The 23,582-nt window shown below is 39.8% G+C and overlaps 1 protein-coding gene across 2 annotated transcripts in view; it reads right to left on the minus strand.

Annotated features, from left to right (window-relative positions):
* The window catches only part of slc30a6 (solute carrier family 30 member 6), an 80,348-nt gene that overhangs the window by 20,959 nt on the left and 35,807 nt on the right, over nucleotides 1-23,582 (minus strand). For both annotated transcript variants that reach the window (XM_023963160.2, XM_023963159.2), the window contains exons 5-10: nucleotides 23,174-23,216; nucleotides 22,846-22,911; nucleotides 13,275-13,355; nucleotides 10,549-10,584; nucleotides 6,420-6,514; nucleotides 2,982-3,030 (exon numbers count right to left, since the gene is read on the minus strand). In XM_023963160.2, the coding sequence (XP_023818928.1) occupies nucleotides 2,982-3,030; nucleotides 6,420-6,514; nucleotides 10,549-10,584; nucleotides 13,275-13,355; nucleotides 22,846-22,911; nucleotides 23,174-23,216 (370 nt within the window). The remainder of the gene's footprint in view (nucleotides 1-2,981; nucleotides 3,031-6,419; nucleotides 6,515-10,548; nucleotides 10,585-13,274; nucleotides 13,356-22,845; nucleotides 22,912-23,173; nucleotides 23,217-23,582) is intronic.

Below are 23,582 nucleotides of genomic sequence, written 5' to 3' on the forward strand. Positions count from 1 at the left end.
CAAACAGTTTCATTGATGTCATAACTGGTCGAGATAGTGTCAAACACCAAGCTGAAAAACTAACTTCCAATGGACCAACCACTGGGCAGAACAATGGACACAAGTCCTGTCATTCCCAGATCCCAGCTTTTCTAGCGGAGGCACCAGTTGGTCATGGGTGGCTTCCGGAAATAACGTCAAACCGGATGAAAAGGAAGTCTTATGTTTAGCCTTTTAAAGGTTTACTATTGCATTATTTTATCTGCGCTGTTTTCTTTCATTGCGGATGAAGTCATTTAACAAGAAGAACTAAATTCCATGACAGAACACATCTGCTTATTCATTCTCTCTAACATAACATGAGTTAGCTTTTTTAAATCTGTGTCCATCCTCCAGTGAGGGCAGCTTTCCCACACACCCACACACAGACACACAAACACAGATCTCAGGCTTCTGGCTGGTGAGCTCAACAGAGCAGCAGGCTTTATATAACCCAGTTGGCCCTCAGACTCTGTTTGGGTTAACTGAGGACAGGAACACAGTCGGTACATGCTAACAGACAGCGATTACGCTGGAAAGCACACAGAAAGAAAAGCCTTCGCGTGCATGTACGCACACACACACACTGGGTTACTTGTTTGGGGGCACATGGGAACACGCTGCCTGCTATACACAGTCAAAGAGTGGAAACTAGGCTGGGACGGCCTGTTCACTACTGCCCTCTCAGCCAATCAGAGCTTAGTTCTGTTGCGCAACTCTCCAGGCTGTCGGCCAAAGTAACCTGCATGGACTGAGCTGCTGACTCTGTGTGTGGGTGTGTGTGTGTGTGTGTGTGTGCGTGTGTGTGTCTATGCATGAATGAGTGTGTGCATTATATACATCAATGTCAGATGTGGGAGCAAGCAAAGATATGTAAAATTCATCATGACGGTCAACTCTGAGTAAAAGCAACAAGATTTCCAATGTCGATGAGTTGCTATAGCAACCTGGTTTCAGAACTAAAGGCTTTGAACATTAGCAGAAGCCGGGTGGCATTTCAGCAGCTGCTTCCCTTAAAGCCATGATGTGTTACACCAACATAAGCTCTCCAATCCTAAAGTGAGCATTGGACTTCAACCAACAGCTAAAAAGTAAAGCTGGAAAAAAAGTCCTGGACTCTGTTTAACCAGAGTACATAATATTTAATACTTCATTATCACATATGGTGAACGAGAAAAAAAATTAGCCATCTAACAGAGATTCTGAAAACAGACAAAAAACCCAGAATACCATAGATATGGTGTTTGCTCTGGTATGCTTTCACACAAATAATGACATGAATCTGACAGGGCTATGGAAAAAAGTCCCAAAAAAAACAACACGCACAAAAAAGACTATCACCTTTACCTATTCACTTTGCAATGTTTACTTTTTTTATCACTTTCGTTAAGGGAGGGCCCAACGCATTGCCCCGTCCCAGAAGAGCGCCCACAGCCCCAGACGAGCACCCTACCACCACCCAGCAGTTTTGGGCATCCCCCCGCCCCGACCCCAGGTACGAGCCAGAACCCCCCAAGGGAGACCCGCCCCATGCTCCAGGCAGCCACCCACCCAGCTACAGTTGGGTAGCCGGGTGGGTGGCAGGGGCCAGCCGACCCCGTCCAGGAAGAGGGCACCCAGGGGAAGAGGGGGTCCACAAGAACATGGCCCGACCAGGCTCGCCCACAGTTGGAAATTTGGCGACGCCCAGCGCTCAGGGGCAGGGACCAGAACCCACGCCACAGGGACAAGGACACCCCCCGGCTCAGGTGTGATGTGATCCCCGGCTCTTGGCCTTGCCAGAGAGATAAGGGATCCATCTCCCTGCGTGTAGAGAGGGCTGCAGAAAGCCAGCACCCAGGGAACAGCAGTGAGCTTGTGACCTGCTGCTGATTGTAGTATCTACGTCACAACTATAAGCTTTTTTAAATGGCATTTTTTCATCTGCTCCTGATAAATAAAAAAAATACACAGAATTGCAATTTTAAGTTTATTTTTCTTTATATATGCTCTCCATCATCAGAATAATTTCACAAGAAAATGTTTAAAAAACAACAACACAATTTTCATCAAAGTGGGTCTTTAGTGGCCAAATTTTGATTGGTAAAGTCACAAATAGTCCTAGATTTTGTAAAAGAATTTCATTGAAACAGAGCTCTTTAATTAGTTTTACACAAAACAGAGCCCTGCATTTGATAAGTAGGTTGTTAGAGATGAGAACTAAAGAAATAATGCATGTGTTTTAACAGAAAAAGGAAACATTTTCTTTGGGTTTTCAGGCTCTTATCAAATTTAGTCTGTCTCCTTTTGCCTGTCTCCCTTGGTATGTAGAAAGATCAAGAAAAAAGTGTACCCAGGACACAGGAATGTCTCCTACTGGCTTCAGTTTAAATGGAAGTAAAAGTTTCTTTTTCGTATTAGGTTAGCCTGTTTTCCATTGAAATTAATCTTGACATCTGAATCTGCCTTTTGCCTTATGAATTATTCTGCTTTAGTACTCATTTTTAACCCAGCCTCAAGCAGGAAGAGAAATAGTTGCCCTTTAGTAATTAGTTTACAGAAGCTTTACAAATAGCAGATAAAGAACAAGGCACGAAACCATGTAGTTTAAAAAAAAACAGTTGCACCTATTTGGTTTTCTTTTTTATAACTTTTAGTCAAATTAACTGCATTATTGTTGTTGTAAGAATGTTTGAGAGTTATATTTGTAATGAGGTATTTGTGAGGTCTGACCCTGACTGATGATAACCTCTGACCTTAGAGGAAACCCATATGTGCTTATTCAGACCATATGAAGATGCAGAGTAGTAGATGAACTCTTTTAAAGTGCCTTCTGTGTGTGTGTGTGTGTGCGTGTGTGTTGAGTCAGTATAAAGAGATCCCTTTGTCCCCTAACCCCCTATGACTGAAAAGTGCTGAGATGGACAGAAGGACCCTGCACAGACACACAGCGAGGAAGAGGAGCCGAAATGGGACACTCTTACCTTCGACTCAGGTCAGCCACGTGTTCCTGAAGCCAACTGCTGCTGGCCGCTGAGGAGAGACACAACCTTTGAGTGTTGAAGACATCAGCTTTTTGGAAATCACAACAGAACACCCTCCTACTTGATCTGGAAAATAAGGCTGACCAAGTTTTCCACAACTTTTGAACTTCGGTTGAATTCTGATGCCCCTTGCATCTTTGGAGCAAACGAGCTGGTTTTGTTTTTCAAAGTAAAATCTGAAACATTTGAAAAAGCTCCTAGAGACTTCTGATTTCAGGATCTGGATTTTACTGAAGATACTGTGGGGGTTTTTCGGGGTTTTTTGTGTCCGACATTCAAATGTCTTGTAATTATTTCTATTTACAATGGAAAGAATATTAGGACTTCTTTATTAGAGTTAGTGTTGTAGTTTTACCCTCTTCCCCATGCATTACTGCTGCTTTACAAAAAGCAGTGAAAAGAGAAGGGTTGGGATTCCAAACACGGCCGACATGCTGATGTTTGTTTCAGGTGCAGTTTATGTACCACATCCATGAGACCTTTAATCATCTATTGCTTACTCATATGTCAACATCATGAATCCCCAATGGATTTCCTCTTCATTTTTTAAAGATATAGTGCAAGAAAAGTAAACAATGTAACTCTTTTCATAGTTTTTCTAGAAAGCTATTTGCACTATTTAATTTTTTTTGCCTTTTCTACAAGAGGAGTGTTGTAGTGTCAATGTTCTAGGGGGTGTAATGATTAAGTGACTTAATCGATGAATCCATTTATGTTTCTACGATTCTAACCGATTGAACTATTTGATTCAAATTGACCTACATCATTGTAAAATCATTTCAAAATGAAACGAATCAACTCAATTCAAATCGGAAAATCTTTTTTGCATTAAAGCACGGTAGGTTTATTTTACTATAACATAAAAATGGCCAACTGCATCACAGCGGACAACACACACGTGATGACAGCAAAACTGATCAGCCCATTATTCCAGTCCAATGTGTGGAAACACTTTGAATTTATTTGGATTTGACATCCATTTTTATCAATTTTTCATTTTTTATATATATTTAAACTTACACTTTGTTATCTTGGATGGAATCTGGAAAACCGCATCTGCACCGTTAACTATCCAGGTATTTATCTCTGATTTAAATTGGTTAAAATTTTGGCTAAAGATGTCCTGGATCAATGTTAGGTCAGTGAATTGGATTGTTCAAAATGAACCGATATCGCCCATGAATCACAAATTTTGATATAAATTGACTTGTTACATTGAATCTTTACATCCCTGGTAGAAACTGAGATTTCCAGCTTTTAACTAAACTGTCAGCTGCTCTCCTTTTCTCTTTTAGGATTGATGTGTTTGTTTGTTTTTCTGGCCAAAAGTTGCTTCGCAGATTATGAAGCAGCTGTCAAAGTCAGAAAATCATGAATAATTCCATAAAGAACTTTGGCTTGTTCCTCTTTACAGCTCTCTGCTTGTTCTGACTAAGACATTCTGCATGCAGAGCAGACACATGACGAAGCATAAAAACCCTCAAAACATAGAACTATCTGTTTTATATTATCTAAGCTTTCGCCAGTATTGTGCCAAAAAGATGACCTCATCATAGCCTCCCTTACTATTCTATACTTTTGGGTCAGCACTTTAAGCAAAGCAAAGAAAAAAAAAACACTATTTTTTAATGTCCCTGGGTCCAAATAACATTTAAGCTAATTTGTTTTGGCATTATTTTTCAATAAATCAATTATAAAAAAATTCTTCACACTTGTTGTTTACTTGTGTCCTCAAAGAATTGTTTTTTTTTTACAAAGATGCACATTTACAGATATAAACACAGCTTTGCAGTTTAAAGAACAACTTCCAACAATGCAAATCTGCAAATATAAATTGGAAGAAATCACTTATTTCGGATTTTATTTTTATTATTTTTGCTTGGAGGAAGGAAAAAAGAAAAATCAAAGACAAAAATAAGTAAAGAGTTCAAAAACACAGTTTGATTTTCAATTTTTAAAAAAGATGAGCGCTCTTGCTCAACTGCACGGTCCCACCTTTAATGTTTGGTGACAGCGAAAGGCCCTCAGGCTCAGCATCACATCTGAGTGTGCGTGCGCACATGTGTGTTTGTGAGTGTGTGTTTTGTTTGTTTTGCCAGCAGGCCGAGTCACTTTAAACAAACTTTTAATGGAAGTGATTTATTCATGACCTGCATGGAGGGAGTGTACGGAGCTGAACTGTGTGTGTTGCTGTGGTTTCTAACACCACCACTGCTTGGAACATGGTTGCATAATGCACTTTCAGCTTCGCTTGGTAGGAGAGGGAGTGTGTGTGTGTGTGTGTCCTCCTTTTCCAAAATGTCAGATGTTAAGTGTTGTTGAGATTTCTCTGAACGCACAAAATAAAACAGAGTTTCTGACTGACCTCACTTATCAGGGTGCTGTTCACAGAGGAGAGAAGGAGAGGAGGAAGCTCTATTTTAGTCTGAGATTTTTGTTGAAATTATAGAGCGTAAATAGCTGTGAATTTACAATGTTAAACAAAAAGGTGCATTTCATAAAATATTGCCTCCCATTTTACTGTCTAGATTTGATTCAGTAACAAGAAAAGGTATTTGAACCATTCTTCTTTATAAACATTTTCAAGTTCAGCAAAGTTTTCGGAATGTCTGGTGAGAAAGGCTCTCTTGATGTCATGCCACAGCATCTCAATTGGGTTGAGGTCAGAACTCTAGAAGACGTATTTTCTTCTGCTTATTAAATGTAACGACTTCAACATGTTCTTTTCATTGTTCTACCACAGATAAACATTGGAACACGTTTTCAGTTTAATTCATATAAAAATCCATGATATTCCAAAGGGTTCAAGTACCTTTTGTGCAACTATACCAGTAAAAATTGAAAATGTGAAAATTATATGTGTTCCTCCTTTTGCCAGGAGTCCTTTGAAAAGAGATTCATAATCCTAATGGGACATTTCGCGGGTAAATAAAGGTTTTTTTTAAAAATCCTAAAAATGAATAAATAAATAAAAATTCAACATCTACACCTGCCCACCATAATCTTTGAATATGAAACTGTTTCCATCTTAAGAGGCGCACCAGTTCACTTATCAAACACATCAAGCCAAAAGAGACCTTTCAACTAGCATCTTTGTGCTTATGCTGAACATTTTGATGACTTTAACAGATTTTGTCTTTATTTTGCATGAAAAGAATAAGCTCACATATAAAGTGAGCCATGTTTTAAAACTTTTTTTTTTGTAAAACCCACACTTAAAACAGGACAAGGAAACCTATGAGAGTGCCTTTGATTATTCAGGCAAAGAGGGCAGTGAACATTTTCAGCGGAACAATCCTGGTTTGCTGCTCAATAATGTCTGCAGGAAGGAATCCCATTTGATGGGGTGCTTTGAGTGCAGGGAAGGGCTCATGGTACCTTCAGAAACGTATGCGAAGGGTTTGTTCCTGACGGACATCAACGTGGAAAGATTGAAGAACAGAGCGACGAAGGTCCCAACCAAGAGGCGGCCGCTAAGGGGAGAAAAATGAAGAGTTTGTGGGACAAAGCATGAGCATGTGTGTGGAAGCACAAATAATCACAGCACTTCTTATTTTAAAACTGCTTTAAAACATGAAAAATATTGAACATCAATATGGAGGCGGGTATTAAATTGGTTTCTTTTAATAAAAGGTTAGTTAACAGCTGTGTTCATGTCCTTCCCTGATTCGAGAGCCGCTTACCCATAAGCCCTACTCTGTTTTGAACGGTCTTGCTCTATGTTGATTCACGGTAGACCCTTTCTGTACTTTTGGGGCCTGTACTTTATCTGTTCTGAACCTGGATAACAACGTGACCAGACTCCCAAGACCATAAAAGGTCAGAGAGCGTCATCTCAAATGCATCTAGTCATTTTCTGGAGACAGGCAAATGTGGATATTCTCCCTCCAAAACAAAAATGTAATAGAGCCGCCTAGAGCCTTTTTTGGCTGTCTTTTACCTTAATGACTTTGAAATTACCTCAGAGGTTGAGCAACACGGCCCCAGTACATTTACCTGCTTGATTTGGCAGCTTTGTTGAAAGACAGAAAAACAGGACCCAACAGCTCTACTACGGCCTTGCTATTCTTTACCGTTGTGTTAACTGTATCTGTATAAAAGACACCTGTCCACACCTTTAAAGAGTCAGACTGCAACCTCTTTATCATGACCAAGACCAAAGAGCTTTTGAAGTACACCAGGGACAAGACTGAACACCTGAACCAGACTGGGATGAACCAACCTACAATAAATAAGCGAACAGCTCGGTAAAAAGAGATCGACTGTCGAAGCGATTATTAGAAAATGAAAGAAACACAAGCTTACTGACAATCTCCCTTAAATGACATCAGATGACAAGTAATGTACAGTCGTGGCCAAAGGTTTTGAGAATTACATAAATATTGGAAATGAGAAAAGTTGCTGCTTAAGTTTTTTTTTTAATAGCAATTTGCATATACTCCAGAATGTTATGAAAAGTGATCAGATGAATTGCATTGTCCTTCTTTGCCATGAAAATGAACTTAATCCTGAAAAAAATCAATCAACTGCATTTTATTGCTGTCAATAAAGGACCTGCTGAGATCATTTTAGTAATCGTCTTGACAACTCAGGTGAGAATGTTGACAAGCACAAGGAGATCATTATGTCAGGCTGATTGGGTTAGAATGGCAGACTTGACATGTTCAACGGAGGGTGATGCTTGAAAACATTGTTAACCATGGTGACCTGCAAAGAAATGCGTGCAGTCATCATTGCGTTGCATAAAAATGGCTTCACAGGCAAGGGTATTGTAGCTACTAAGTTTGCACCTAAATCAAGAATTTATAGCATCATCAAGAACTTCTTGTTAAGAAGGCTTCCCGGCATCCAAGAAAGTCCAGCAAGTGCCAGGATGGTCTCCTAAAAAGGCCGACACTTGGGTCAAGATCAAAAGCCAGGAAGTGGAGACTTTCACAGATCATATCAACGCAGTGGACAAGAAAATCAAGTTCACCAGGGAAGACACAAAGGACAACACCCTAGCCTTTCTAGACTGTGCTGTGATCATTGGAGAGGACAGACAGCTCCAGGTTGAAGTGTACAGGAAGCCTACTCACACAGATCAGTACCTTTTATTTGACTCAAACCACCCTTTACAGCACAAACTAGGCGTCATCAGGACATTACAACACAGAGCCCAGGAGGTGCCTACAAGCTCTGACGGAAAGAAGAAGGAAGAGCAACATATCCACCAAGCCCTCCGAACCTGTGGATATCCCAAGTGGACATTCACCAGATCCCAACATACAGGAAAACAAGAAAAGAAGGAACAAGAACCGAAACGGAACGGTATTTCAATTCCGTATATCTCAGGCCTGTCTGAAAAACTTAAAAGGATTTTCAAACAACATAACATCCCAGTTCATCTCAAACCAGTCAATACCCTCAGACAAAAACTGGTTCATCCAAAGGACAAAATTCCCAGCTACAAACAGAGTAATGTTGTGTACTCTATCCACTGCAAAGAGAACTGCAATGAACAGTATATAGGAGAAACCAAACAACCTCTACACAAGCGGCTTTACCAACATCGCAGAGCCAACCCAAGTGGACCTGAGTCTGCAGTGCATCTCCACCTGAAGGCCACAAACCACTCTTTCGAAGACAGTGAAGTCCGAATTCTAGCCAGAGAGAAAGGATGGTTTGAGCGAGGAGTGAAAGAAGCCATCTTTGTCAAGAAGGATAAACCTTCTCTTAATAAGAATGGTGGTCTCAGGTTTATTCTTCCATCCATCTAGGGCAGTGTTTTGAAACCTAAACAAACCAAACCAGTTCCACCTGAGTCGTTAACCGCTGAAAGAGATGACCAACTTGGAGAGTGAGTCACTGGCTCCCCAACCCCCAGCTGAGGACAAAGGACTATTAACGACCCGAAACCATGTAGGCTAAGTGGACAATACCTCCAGTTTCAGGTCTGACTCCTCCCCCATGAACGCATATATATACCAGCTCTTAGACCAGCTAATTCAGAATCTAGGGCAAATCTCTTGTTTGACCTTCAAAGGACTTAAAACTAAATTATTTGTGTTGTGGGGGCTTGAGAGGTCTCTGAAAATGAAAGTACTGTTTTCAAAACATGGGACACAAAAGAACTTACAAGACCAGCGGTATTTAATACAACAATCATATGGGACAATCCATTTATAGGACTAAAACCGGTTCAGATAACAGGACTCGAAGAGCCGCTCAACAGTGAGCAAAAACAACCCTGCTCGCTCAAAAGAGAGATTAACAGAGAGGAGAATGATTGGGTCAGTCTTTCTGCCCAGCAGACACCTGTACCCCAGTCAGCAGCTGCCTCCTGTGCTGTCCAATCACATTAGACAAGAGGAGGAAAAGAAAAGAGTGACAGGGGTGAAAAGGGGAGAGATGTAATCCCACCACACATGACAGGTTTAAATCTCAGTGTTTTAGGTTATCAAATCCATCCTTAATCTGTTTTCTTATTGGGGAGAAACTAGTACCAGAGCATTTTTTTTTGTTTTTACAAAAGTTAAACATAACCTTTTGAATTAAAATATTTCTGCCAATAGCTATACATGTTTAAGCTTTAAATCCTGCTTATTTAAAAACAATAAAATTCTAATTTAAAACCAATTACAAAAACTCAACAACATTAATGGTTTCTCATTTCCACGTCCTCCTAGCTTGAGGAGAAGAGACTTTATGCTGGTCTTTCTTGGTGAGTGATGTGGTTTTGTTGCTTCAGTTATTGCCTCACTGTGTAGTTGAGGTAGTTTAACTCCTTGTGCTGGCACTAGTCTATTATTTAGATTATTGCAACAGATGTAACAGGCTTGTAAATCTCCTTAATGAAGCCTCTCCACATGCTGATTGAGGGGAATTAATATCAGTCACCAATAACTCACTTTTCAGTCTTTGCCTCTTTGTCTTTGGTACATTTCTGACATTGAGCTTAGATGGTTGTAAGTAGTATTTGTTGCAAAGATTAGCTGTTAACCATATTGATATGAATTGGTAAGACTGAGGCGAATGATTCACGTGTGGCGACCCCTAAAGAGAGCAATTGAAAAGCAGAAAAGACTAAGAACTGAGCTCAGAGTTAGAATACTCAATTTAAATTAAGGGAGAAAGATCCAAGAGAACACAACTGGAAACAGGGCTGTGATAAGCAAAAACCAGAAATTTAATTTAAATATGTTTGACCTCATACAGTTTAGAATTCTATTTTTTTAATCATGCAATTTGTTTTTTATTTTGGTAGCAGACCCAGCAATCCATTGTCAACCTTTTTAAACACGCTTTTCCGCGGTTCTTGCCAAAAAAAATGTTGCATGACACTGCACCCATCTGATATGTAATTTTGTTTTTTGTTGGAATGACCCAGTTGCTTTACTGCGCTGTTCTGACTGCAGCTGGGACTGTTCTGATGTGTCTTTGTGCGTGTAGACACACCACAAAAACATCCCTTCTGTTAATTTGACAGTGTATTGCGGGATTTAGTGTGTGGAGAGATCATACTTACGTGTGAACCTCAGGCTGCTCCATGAAGCGCTCCACGCTAACAAAACACAAACAAACACAGTAAACAAAAGTGGTCAGGTGGGACTATGGACAATGGTAAATTAATCAGTAGACAAGAAGCAAAAAATATAGTAACAGAACAGGACAAACTCCACAAACATTTAGGAGTTTATGTTGCTCTGCTGCTTCACTGACCCATATACAGTGAGGTCAATAAGTATTTGATCACCCTGTGATTTAGCAAGTTTTCCCACTTAGAAAACATGGAGGGGTCTAAAATTTTCATCAAATGTGCATTTCCACACTGAGAGACAGAATCTGAAGAAACATTCAGAAATCACATTGTACGATTTTTTTAAACAATTTATTTGTATATTACTGTGACAAATAGGTATTTGATCACTTGAGTTAAACAACTTTAATATTTGGTACAGAAGCCTTTGTTAACAATTACAGAGGTCAAACGGTTCCTGTAGTTTTTCACTAGGTTTCTACACACTGCAGCAGGGATTTTGGCCCACTCCTCCATACAGATCTTCTCTAGATCTGTCAGGGTTCGGGGCTGTCGCTGAGCAACACGGAGTTTCAGCTCCCTCCAAATATTCTCTATTGGATTTAGGTCTGGAGACTGGCTAGGCCACTCCAGAACCTTGATATGCTTCTTACAGAGCCACTCCTTGGTTTTCTTGGCTGTGTGCTTCGGGTCATTGTCATGCTGAAAGACCCAGCCACAACCCATCTTCAACGCTCTGACTGAAGTAAGGAGGTTTTTGCCCAATATCTCACAATACAGAGCCCCGTTCATCCTCTCCTTAATACAGTGCAGTCGTCCTGTCCCCTGTGCAGAAAAACACCCCCAGAGCATGATGCTTCCACACCGTGCTTCACTGTAGGTATGGTGTTCTTGGGATGATGCTCCTCCTACTTCCTCCTCCAAACACGCCAAATGGAGTTAAGACCAAAAAGTTCTTGTTTGGTCTCATCTGACCACAAGACTTTCTCCCATGACTCCTCTGGATCATCAAGATGGTCATTGGCAAACTTCAGACGGGCCTTGACATGGGCTGACTTCAGCAGGGGAACCTTCCGTGCGATACATGATTTTAAACCATGACGTTTTAATGTATTACTTATAGTAGCCGTGGAAACGGTGGTCCCAGCTCTCTTCAGGTCATTGACCAGCTCCTCCCGTGTAGTCCTGGGCTGATTCTTCACCTTCCTTAGCCTCATCGATACCCCACGAGGTGAGATCTTGTGAGGGGCCCCAGTCCGAGGGACATTGTCAGTCATCATTAGCCTCTTCCATTTTCTGTCAATTGATCGAACAGTTGTTCTCTTCTCACCAAGCCTTATTGGCAATTGCCCCATAGCCAATTCCAGCTTTGTGAAGGTCTACAATTTTGTCTCTTGTGTCTTTTGACAGCTCTTTGGTTTTGTCCATGTTGGTAGTTAGACTTCTGACTGGTTGTGGGGGGCACAGGTGCCTTTATGCAAGCTAACCACCTCAAACAGGTGCCACTCATTTAGAATCATGAGCAGAGTGGAGTTGGACTATTTAAAAGCAGAACAGCAGGTCTTTTCTGGTCAGAAATCTATCTGATAATTTGATTTTGAAATGGTTTATTTCAAGCAATCAAATAGGAATAATACACAAAAATAATACAATCATCAGTTAAACATTCATACAATAACTAATCAAACTTTGGATAATTAGACATATTAATAAATATTGCTTGAAAGGGAGCGATCAAATACTTACTTGTCACAGTAATATACAAATAAATTGTTTAAAAAATTGTACAACGTGATTTCTGAATGCTTCTTCAGATTCTGTCTCTCACTGTGGAAATGCAACTATGATGAAAATTTTAGACCCCTCCATGTTTTCTAAGTGGGAGAACTTGCTAAATCACAGGGTGATCAAATACTTATTGACCTCACTGTATGACACTAAGCATGGACTAAAACTTGAAGACCATGCATAAAATTAAGGATCTTTAGCTGCATTCATTAAATTTAAAACCAGAAAACCAGAGACCAGAACAGAGCTTGATGTCACAAAGAAAAGCTCTGACCACCACATTCAAGATGGCGAGCTGTCTGATCACCGTCACATGATGGTTGGAATATAAACTTTCCTGACTACAAACCTGTTTCCCCATTTTTCTACTCATCTTCTCAAACTTCAATTACACAGCATTATATGGACTTATAATGTTATAATATTCCCTTGCAAACAGATGAAGAAAAACCTGACTGTTGACATTTGTTCAAGATTTCTTCAGGTTTTTATTTGGTTTAATAATTGGTGATTATTATTGGTTTCTGTCAGTAATCACTGATATAAACTATTTCATTTATTCATCCGTGATTTATCACTGCAGTGTCGTTATTAAAAACATTGTTCTCACATAAGAACTAAAACATACAATCCAAAAATAATAATAAATATATTGGCACATTTCCCTGTACGTTTAAAGGAAATCAACCCCCTTGTATTGTAGAGTTTGGTTTTTTTTCACATCATCACATACAGCCAATAGTGTCTTTATATGTTATAATAATATGTACACCGTGGTCACATCTGACCAAAGAACCAAAATATGAATAAACGCTTTTCTGTGTCTAGACTGCTGGTTGGTACAACCAAACTCTAAGCTAACATATAAATTAAACAACTCATTTGATTGTGTTTGTTTCTTTGGGAGTCAGAGGGGATGTACACACCTCTCCTTCAGGATGAACAGAGCGCCCAGCTGGATGAGAACCGTGGAAGCAAACACGGCCAAAACCTCCAGCCTTTCAAACCTGAAGAAAACAAAACAGACAGAAACGACAGTCACCAAGCAGCCAGTAAACAACGACAAACAATGTCATGTCTGTTTAAAGGAGATAATCACATTAATATTTGTTTTTAATTGTGTTTATTACTTTATATTTTTATATCATTTTATAGATGAGTAATATGACCTTGCTTATGTAGTTTAGCAGTACTTCTAATTGAATTCATATCAGTCTGGTTAACAATTAATCTTCACAACAAATACTACATTTTAAGACCCAAAAACTTTAAGAGTGCCACATTAGTTTTTGGTATCTTTTCTTGAAAGTTTATCTAGTTTATCAACTTTGTCTGCAGAACTCAAATAATAATCCAAATTTTCAAACGCGTTACAAATACTTGGTCATTTTAAAACTGTCAATAAAATTGTCAATGAAGGTTTCTATTTATCCAGGTGATCTTGAAGTGGAGTTGTGGCATTTAGACGTAAAATATTACTTAAAATGTTTAACAACTCCTCCAAGTAGCTTCATTTTGAGTGGTGAAAAAATTCAAGAAAAATATTTTTAAGTTCCACTCCATTGATCTATTTTAATGGTAATTATGATTATGCTGTTTTAAGCCAAAATCAAAAACCTGTGTCATTTTCTAGAACATAGATACTGATCAGCGGCAGTAGTTCATTAGAAACTCACCTCCGAGCTGTGCCTGGGACAGAGCGGAGTAACAAGCCCCTACTCCCCCCTGTTGCTGAGAGCCATCTATTTACACACTCTCCCACTAGCTTACAGCCCCACACAATGCAAGTGCACGTGCAACAAAAATGGTGAGCAATATTGGAGATATCCAGCAGAACAGTTTTAAATCAGATACCAGTTCAGACAAGGAAAACAAAGGCGCACATGGATCTCACTGTCTGCAAGTGGATGCATCAAATGCAGTTTTAAGCTGAACTTTCTTTATACTGCACATGTCTTCTGTCTTAAAAAAAAAAGGCCACAAAAACATGTTAAAATTATCATCTGAGTGGGAGTTTAAGTCCACATGCCATGACTCCACTTCATTGAATATATGTAGTAAAAATCATCCACTGAATCATGTCAAATTATTTAAAACTTGTATGATGGATCTTTTAGCCATGTCTGGTACTGCGTTGTCTTCTCCACTACTGATGTCTGATTATGACTTTCATTGAATAATTTATTCATTAAAAAAACTCACTGACTAAGTTTGATGGGTATGGTGGCCCTTTAATTAAATACTGTATCAGATATTATGTGCTGCAGTGACTACTTGCTGTTATGAACATTCAGTTCGTTACTTCCTTGAATAAACATATTTCCTCAATGATCATAAAGGTCAGTGAAGCATCAGGCAAAGAACTGCCACAGAGGAATCCTCATAAATATTGTGGAATGACACCTTTCGCTGTTTCAGCTCCAATTTTGATCAAGCATTCATAATAAAAAGGTTTGACTTCACCCCACCAATAAAACTGTCATAAAAACTTCCCCTCATCCACGGAAACAATGAAACTGTGGTCATGCGCAAGTATAAGGTCAAATCTCAACAGTTCAGGTCTGCAACTCTGACATAGTGCCGCAGCAGTTGCTGACCCTCGACCCCGACATATGTGGAGCAGCTTTGTCCCAGTTAGCATTCTGCTGAGCTAATGGGGATAACTCAACACTAACTGTGATCTAATGGTCCGCATAACAAGACTGTCCGAGCCTGTGTCTGCGCTAAATGAAGCGCACCGTGGATTAATACAAGAGACGTGGTCACACAGGAAGAGGGTAAGGGGCGGCCGCAGACGGCAACAAAGAAAAACTGTGTCAGAACAACAATGGATCAGGAGCTGCGAGCTGCCACGCTATGACATGGGCTCCATAGATCTAATACTTTGATCCATTTTATTTTTTCTAATGGACACTGAGAAACATAGAAACATAAATTAATGGGGGGGCACTACAGATAGACATGTCGATGGATATTGCAAGTGTCTTGGACAATTTCCAACCAAGACGTTGAAGAAAAAAAAGGTAGCAGGATGGCCAACCAGTAGTTCCAAGAACAGCAGAATAACACCGTAAACATGTATAAACCAAATTCTTGGTTTTCAAGTTTATAGACCCACTCCGATTATAAAAATGGGGTTTTGGGTATTTTTCTTATGATGGAGGACATTTATAAAGAAAATTAGGTTTAAAATTGCATTTCTGAGTATTTTCTTTATTCAAATCACAGTAAATCAGGAGCAGATGAAAAATATTGTTTTAAAATGAGCATATTTCGAACATAGAAAATACAATGGCCTGGCCATAAGCTCCCTGTTCTGCTCCATTCTGATGCATCCACTTGTAGACAAATGGATCCATGGATGTTGTTGTTTTTCCTCGTCTGAGCTGAAATGTGGCTCAAAATTGACGGCTGGATAGGTCCAATATTGCTCGCCGTTTTTGCTGCACTGCAAAGTTAGGTGTTTAGGTAATGTTTAGTAAGACAGTAATGTAAGCAATTACTGTTTTTGTTTTTATAATGTTGTTCCTGTTATTGAATATTATTTATGGTGTGTTACTACGTGCAGATTTATTAAACTTAGCAAACCAAAGGCACCTCTGATCGGGGTTGTATCATAAAATGTCTTTCTGTTAGAAGCAGAAATTGGGTTAATTAACAACAGGAAAAGTGATTATGATTGGGTAAGGCAGTGTCATGTTTTGTTGCCTCCCAATCGGAGGAGACATTGTTTTACACACAAGCCTGGATTCGTCACACACAGTCAAAGAAGCTGTAGAAAAGTTCAAAACAGCCTGATAAAAGGTTGGTATTTTCTAGCTGAAAATGTAAACACAATTTCCAGATTACTTGTGTAATATTGTGAGAGTCAAGTCTATTCGTTTTGCTACTGCAAGAACTTTTCATTTTACTTTTGAAAAACAATTACAGATGTTTACCAGATCAGTGTTTTTTGACTACAGAGTTAAAAACTCTTCGTGTTATTAAAAATGTTTACTTTTGCTATGAAAATATTTGTTAGTGCTTTTTTGTTTACTTTCCGGTTGTCTCAGGTAGTTAGGATTTTATTATTTTTGTAATTAAATTTAAACTTTTAAATCTTTAGCTGTATACTTTTTTCACAAAGAAAATAAATGCAAACAGGTTTTAAAATTTGTTGATGTGTAATCAGTATTGAATGTTGTCTACATGTCTATTTGACTCGATTCAATTGATTTGTGAAACTAGTAATCAACCATAACTAATCATTAACATTACAGTGACACAAAGATACCAAAAAAAAAACTTTAACCGACATTATTGTTGATATACTTTGATACTGCACATGATTTGTTTTTTCATATAGTAGATGGAGAAAAACAGCACATTGGGGTGTATTCCGACTGGAAAAACCGGTCCTGAACCTTTCGTTTGGTCTGTATTACGACTGCCGTCAAGCGGCCTTTCCTGATTCAATCCAAAGCATGTACACAAAACCATGCGATTAAAGATCAGAGCATCCTGGACAATCCCAGACATCCTTTGCACAACACGATGTCAGGTCAGAGGAGCACACGGAGTAATAGACTCCTTTCACTGCGCTGCAGGACAGAGCGCTTTAAGAACTCATTTGTCCCTACAGCTATCAGGCTGTTTAATGAACCTGCCTGATATGAACTGATATTATTTTGTGAACTGTCTTTTTACTGTTGTTTGTTGTGTGTGGTTGTGTGTTTTGCTACCGGACACCTGAATTTCTCCTTTGGGAGATTAATAAAGTTTATATCTATCTATCTATCTATCTCTTCAATCATTGGTCAGGAATAACAAGGATGAGGCAAAGCAGCTAGAGGCAGAATTTATGGAAGTCCTGCGCCTGCAAACTTTTATTCGCATACCTTCATCCCCGATGTCTCCTCATCACTGCAGTTGCTAGCATCCTCTGAGTTAAAGCACACATGGCACGTCTCCTTACCAGTAACCGCCTTCCAGCTTGCAAGTACCAAAGTAACAAGTAAAGAGTGTTCTTCCCGACAAAACCGATAATTGACATTTACATTTTTAATAAGTTGACTATCCGTAAGGATTACAAAGCACTGCATTTCCGCCTTCTTCTTGTTGTTTTGACCCGCCCTCATAGTTCCTGGTCAATGACTGACAAGATCTTTAGTCGTGTGGTTTTGTTTGCAAGCTTTGGTCTGTAACTGAATGGTCTGCTTGTTGCCAGTCTGAATACAGACCAAACGCAATTCAATCCTTTGCTCTTGATGCGGAACAAAGGTTTTTTCAGTCTGAATACGCCCTTGGACTCCACTTTAAACTTTATCTTTGTCTTCAACTTTTTCTTCTGCTCAATTGGGGGCCTAGTTATGGGGGCGACACTTTAAGCAAAGATACCCGGAATACCCTCTACCTGACTACTTCCTCCAGGTCCTCTGGGGGACCCTGAGGCGTTCCTAGACTTGCCAAAAGATGTAGTCACTCTCTAGCGTGTCCCAGGTGTTGCCCTAAATCTATTCATACAGGGACTAAATTCCATTTAGTGAGGCTCCCCAGATCAAATACTCTCAGAGCAGTCTTCACAGCACACCATAAGAGCCACCGTCGATCTCTGCCTCCAAATCAACAAAGACGTTTGGAAGAGCGAACTCCCATGAATCTCCAGCACCCTATGGACAGTGAAAAGCTGGTCCACTGTTCCACGATCAGGACAAAAAACACACTGTTTTTCCTGAATCTGAGGTTTGACTATCAAATAAATTCTCCTCTCCAGAACTCTTGAATAGACTTTCCTGGGAAGGCTGAGAAGTGCGATTCCATTGTTGTTGAAACAAACCTTCTGGTCCCCTTATTTAAAAAACAAAAGGGTAATGCTACTTCACTCTGAATATTCATGGTTACCAAACAATGCCGCAGTCAATTTCAACCATCACCAGCAATTTGTCACCAAGGAGTTCTTCAACTACCCCAGTGAATTTAGCCCAGGTGATGGACAGCTCCACTCTGGAGTCCCCAGCCTCTACTTCCTCAACAGAAGATGTATCAAAGGGTTGAAGAGATACTCAAGTTTTTATTGTTTTTTTAACCACTCAACTCATCTCTAATCCAAGTTAACGGCTACCGACCGGCAACAAAAACGGTGCCAGCAGGAAACTGCTTCCTCCTCAGGGGAAGGGGAAGTAGGAGTCCCATCAGCCAGTCAAGCCCTTCTTCCTTCTTCAGCTTGATGGCAGCCCTAACTTCTGGTGTCCACCCCCATCACCGGTTTAGAAATAGCACAACTAGTACCAGAGACCTTACAACCACAGCTCCAAACAGCTGCAGAGACAACTGCTTCTTCAGAAATAAAAATTAGGGGGGACAATCTGGTTTTAGTATGCCAGTGAAAGCTGTGCAATTGCATAAAGAATCTTGAATCTATCTGGATAAAACCTTCATCAGCCCCTCATCATATTCATAAACATACATGCAGATGCTCCTCTGCCGTTTTTAATGGTCCTCCGTCAATAAGGGCCTCTTTTATCCCACTGTTTGATGATGGCAATGAGCATATTAACCCACACGTGTATAGAAATATTACTGTATGTGTATTAAAATCCCTTAAGATGCATAATCTTATGTTTTTGCCATGACAACAAACACTGAGATAGAGTAAACCATGTCCATGATGACAAGGCAACACGCCACCTTTTAACTGCTTGTGCATATCCATCTGTAAAAAAACCAAAAACAAATAATAAAACCAATCTGTCCTTTTAAGCAATCAGGATATAACGGAGCCCTGCAACAGAGCTGCAGAAGCGAGCAGATTCTGTGCCGCTGATGTTATTAAACTGCTGCAGTCTGTGCGGGCTGAGCGGCTTTTGCCTCAATAAGTGGTCCGTGGAGCTTACTGGGTTAAACTCCTGGCTGGCTGTCAGTGATCTAATAGTCCGCCTGAGAGCTTGAGCGCGGGCTAAATTAAACGCTTTGTGGATTAAAACAAGCGAGAGCGAGTCATAATATAAATGAAGACGGCAGACAAAAGCTGCTAATGCAGAGAGGAATAAATATACAGAAAATGTTAAAATTAAAGAAGAAAATGATATACAGATGGAAAAATTCAAAGAATATTTAGGAAAGTTACAAAATTGTGTTTTGCTAAACATTTACCAGTAGAAACTCTACAATGACAGTTCTTAAACCCTAGTAAATAAAGACAAATTATTCTTTGAAACAAGGATGAACAGGCAAAGAAAGACTACAAACACATGGCTGCTAAACTGGACCACAGGGTTCTGAAAAAAAAACAACTTTTTTTAACATTTGTGTGATGCAGGTCAGGCACTTCCTGAAGGTGGACTCAGGACAGAACTGCATTTCTTCAAAAGCTTAGCAAAACACTACTAAAAAAGAAACAAAAACTTTGAAAGTAGCATCTGATCTAATGTTTAGAATGTGAGTTTAGTTTCTTGTTTTTTTTTAAACAGCAATGATGTATGTTTATGTGTTTTTAAAATGAATAAATATAGTTAAATACAAGCTAAATAAATAAATAAATAAATTAGTGTTTATTTTAGCATAAATCTTAAGTAAGATCATTTCTAAACATTCCTACAGTACAGTAGCAAGTCACTTTAAGACCCACTCAGACGAAAATCCTGTTTTTGGTGTTTTCTACATGATCTCGTAGCAATTTTCTTATAATTGAGGACATATTTATCGAAAATTCAGTTAAAAATGATATGTTTGAGTACCGGTATGTCTTTATTTAATTAGTTGTGAATCAGGAGCATGCAATAAATAGCGGTTTGAAAAAGATCATATTTGTGAGGTAGAATATATGCTGGCCGGGCCACAAGCTCCCTGCTCTGCTCCATTCTGATGCAGCCATTTGCAGACAAATAGATCTATGAACGTCTTTGTTTTCCACATCTGAGCTGGTATCTGCCTCTAACCCGTACAATTTTTGTTGCACCAGTAATGTCAGGTTGGAGGTGTGAAGGGCTGTAAGCTACTGGGAGGGGGCATGAACAGTGAGCTCTCAGCTAAGAGAAGGGAAAGGGGGCCCACAACTCAGTAGTGAATTTTAAATGAATTTCTGCTGCTTTGCAGAAACTATGTCAGAGAAAACTTCACTGTTTTTTTATTTTAGTTTAAAATGACAATCATAATTTAAAGGACCCCTGGAAACACTTTGACAGTAGATCAACAGGTGATTGGAGTGGGACTTTAACACATCAGCAATCCGATCATCAGGGACAACCAGCTACCATTGAAACTATCAAAACTGTTACAAAACAACAGCAAACATCTATTATTTTCACAATCAAAAATCTTTTTGCTTGGCTGCATTCCAGAAAACTTCAATCAGTATGACAGCAGCAAGTGTTTTATTGCATTTTAGCACGCGAGCACGCGTGGAAAAGAACAAAAAAAACCCTAGATGATCCTGAGCACAGACACCTGCAGGGCGATCTATTTGCAGACAATGTGGCGTGGACGACGCTCTCAGACGACCTCCATAAAGTTTGGGCAGTTAGTCGACATGCTGTGGGGTCGGAGGTCATGCTCTGCTCTGAACCGCCTGTGGTTCCTGAAGCAGAGCAGCCGTGTCCTTCCTCTGGAAAGGAAGACGGTACGCAATCACGCTTCTATGACCAGTTCAGTCACACACGGGGGAACAGACATTGGTCAAATGCATCCACTGCCCAACATCCAGAGATATTTTAAAACACATTTACTTGTAATTGTTTAGAAATTAATGCTTTAACGTTTTTTAAAACTGTATGTTTTGGGTAATTTGACAATCGCATAGGGGAAAAGAACATTTTCCACAAAATAAAGAGAAAAATGTGATTTTTTTCTTCTTCTTAAGTGAATTTTAAGGTGACACCCGCCAAAAAATTTAGTTATAACAAATTTTAACAGATTTAGTTGAAAAACAACAGAAACGGAAACAAAAAAAAAAGAGTAAAGAGGAAAAAAGTCATTCTCTTTAAAAAGAAATGGCCTACTCCTCTAAATGCTGTACTTTCTCATCATTGCAGGTCTTTTTAAACAAAACTACAACTCAAGCACACAAGACAAAAGTGGAGCGGACTAATTCCTGGTAAGACCTGTGCTTCTGCGGGGCTTAAAGGAGTTGGAAGCTGGTAAAATCTGCTGCTGAGCCATCGCAAACTTGAAGCCCATTAGGACACGTACGCACTCACAAAGCAATAATACGCTCAAATGAACACAAATAGTACACGAGGATTCCCACAGAAAAGCACTGCCGCACACACACCCACACACTCAAGTGAGGCTGAAAAGCAGATTTCCACTCGATCAACACTTTTCCCAATGCCGGGGTCGGGGGTCATATGCCAGCAGCAAATGCACCGTTTGGCCACTTTACTGACACAAATACAAAAACTAATTGAAGCCTCTGTGTGTCAGTGTGTAGATATGGGATGGATTTAAATAAGAGCAACCAATACAAACAGCCTAGAGCTGCAACCAGCCTTTTTTCTCCCTGTTTGACTGAGATATTTTAGTCCATTAAGACTTCTACTTTAGTTACTTTTTTGTACTGTAATTTTTTAGTATGGATCCTTTTCTTTGTCTATCAGTGCCATCACCTGCCGCGTAGGCTTAAAAGACACAAAGCTGCAAAGGAAAAAAAATTGTAGTAAGGGAGACTTATGTTTTCTCTCTTATTTTATGCTAACAGACACCTTGTTAGCGTTCCAGGAGGTTCTCACGGAGCAAAGTGGCACTGTTCTTTCAAAGCTGCTCACAAAGTGCTGCATGTCAAAGCTGCAGGGCTGTAGTCTCGTTTCCAAAGCTTTAACCTGACTCAGGCCCTCTGTGGCACAGCAGCCTCAAACATGATGCTGCCGCCCCCATGCTTCCCAGTTTTCCCTCAAACGTAACATTGACCACCACATTTACAAACAAATGTAAAACTTAGTCTAGATAATACCACACCACACACATCTTTTTGAATACCAGCATGATGCAGTGCATTGATTTCAGAGTAAACAATTCAATCTGACCTGAAAAAATGACCCCCATCACATGTATCTTATCATTATATTGCATAGTGTTTGTGATTATATTTTTGTCATTCTACAAAAAGAGTCACAAAGCCTTTTATTCTTTAGAAAGTTAGAGTTTATGGAGATCAAAATGATGGATAGACATAGCAGATAGGCGATCGTAAAATCTTTAGAAAATATGGTGGGAGCACCCACGTCTGTCTTTGTGTTGTTTTTGCAAATGAAATGTTTAACTAATTTTAGGTTTTGAAATTGGCTTTTCTGCCTAAGATAGTCAAATAAACATGTTAACATGTCTGCGTCTTATTCTGCTTACGGGTTCGTCTGATAAAGATCAGAATACTGATGGATTTCTAGACATCAAAAGTGGCCAAACAGTATTCCAACCACAGTACAAGTCAGTACTAAATCAAGGAACCACTTTATAACCTTACAATCTTTAAGGTCAGCTGTTGTTTTAATGAAAGGACGGATGGGGAGCAAAATACAAACTCACCCAAACGAGTAGAACTGACTGGGCTTCTTCATCGTCACCCAGGAGCTGACGAGACAGGTGATCAAACTGCAGGTGAGGGGGGAGGGTGGGGGTGATGGCAGGAAAACGGGGATAGAGAACAATAATTGATCCGATGGAAGGAGACAGACTGCAAATAAGACGTGTCCCTGAGAGACGAGTGGCAGATGAAAAGAAACAGCAGAGAGGTCAGCTGAAGTTCAGCTTCTCTCCACTTTCATTCACTTTTTCCCCATGAAGTCAAGAAACTATTGAAAGCTCCTGCATGTGTTTGATGCAAACAGTGTTAAACAGAAATTAGAGTGCTTACCTGAAGAGGTCAAAGATGGTGAGGTACGTGTAGGCAGTTAAAGCTGCAAGAAAACAACAACAGAGGTCAGTCACTGGACACAATCCAGTTCATGCTGTGAGAAAAAACATCACAAAAACACCAGGGAATGCTTAGTCAACCACTTTAAGTTTTGCCTTAGTCACAACTGACCCCCTAATGGGGGAAGCCGGGCTGTCGAAAGGGCATGCAGGTGGCCCGCACAAAGTATTAAGGTTGTAGACCAGTTAGGAAGAGTATGCTGCGAGCAGCAGGTCGTAGCAAACACTTACAGAACACGCAAAGATGAGTAAGGGTGAAGTAGGATTTTGTGGTTCCACACCGACTGCGAGAAATTAGAAAATTAAACAAAAAAAACAGTGTAGTTTGTGCCTCTATCCTACGGCACTTG

This window comes from Oryzias latipes, chromosome 15 (genome assembly GCF_053564925.1).
Source record: "Oryzias latipes strain Hd-rR chromosome 15, Olatipes_Hd-rR_3.1".
In the NCBI taxonomy this organism is placed as follows: domain Eukaryota; kingdom Metazoa; phylum Chordata; class Actinopteri; order Beloniformes; family Adrianichthyidae; genus Oryzias; species Oryzias latipes.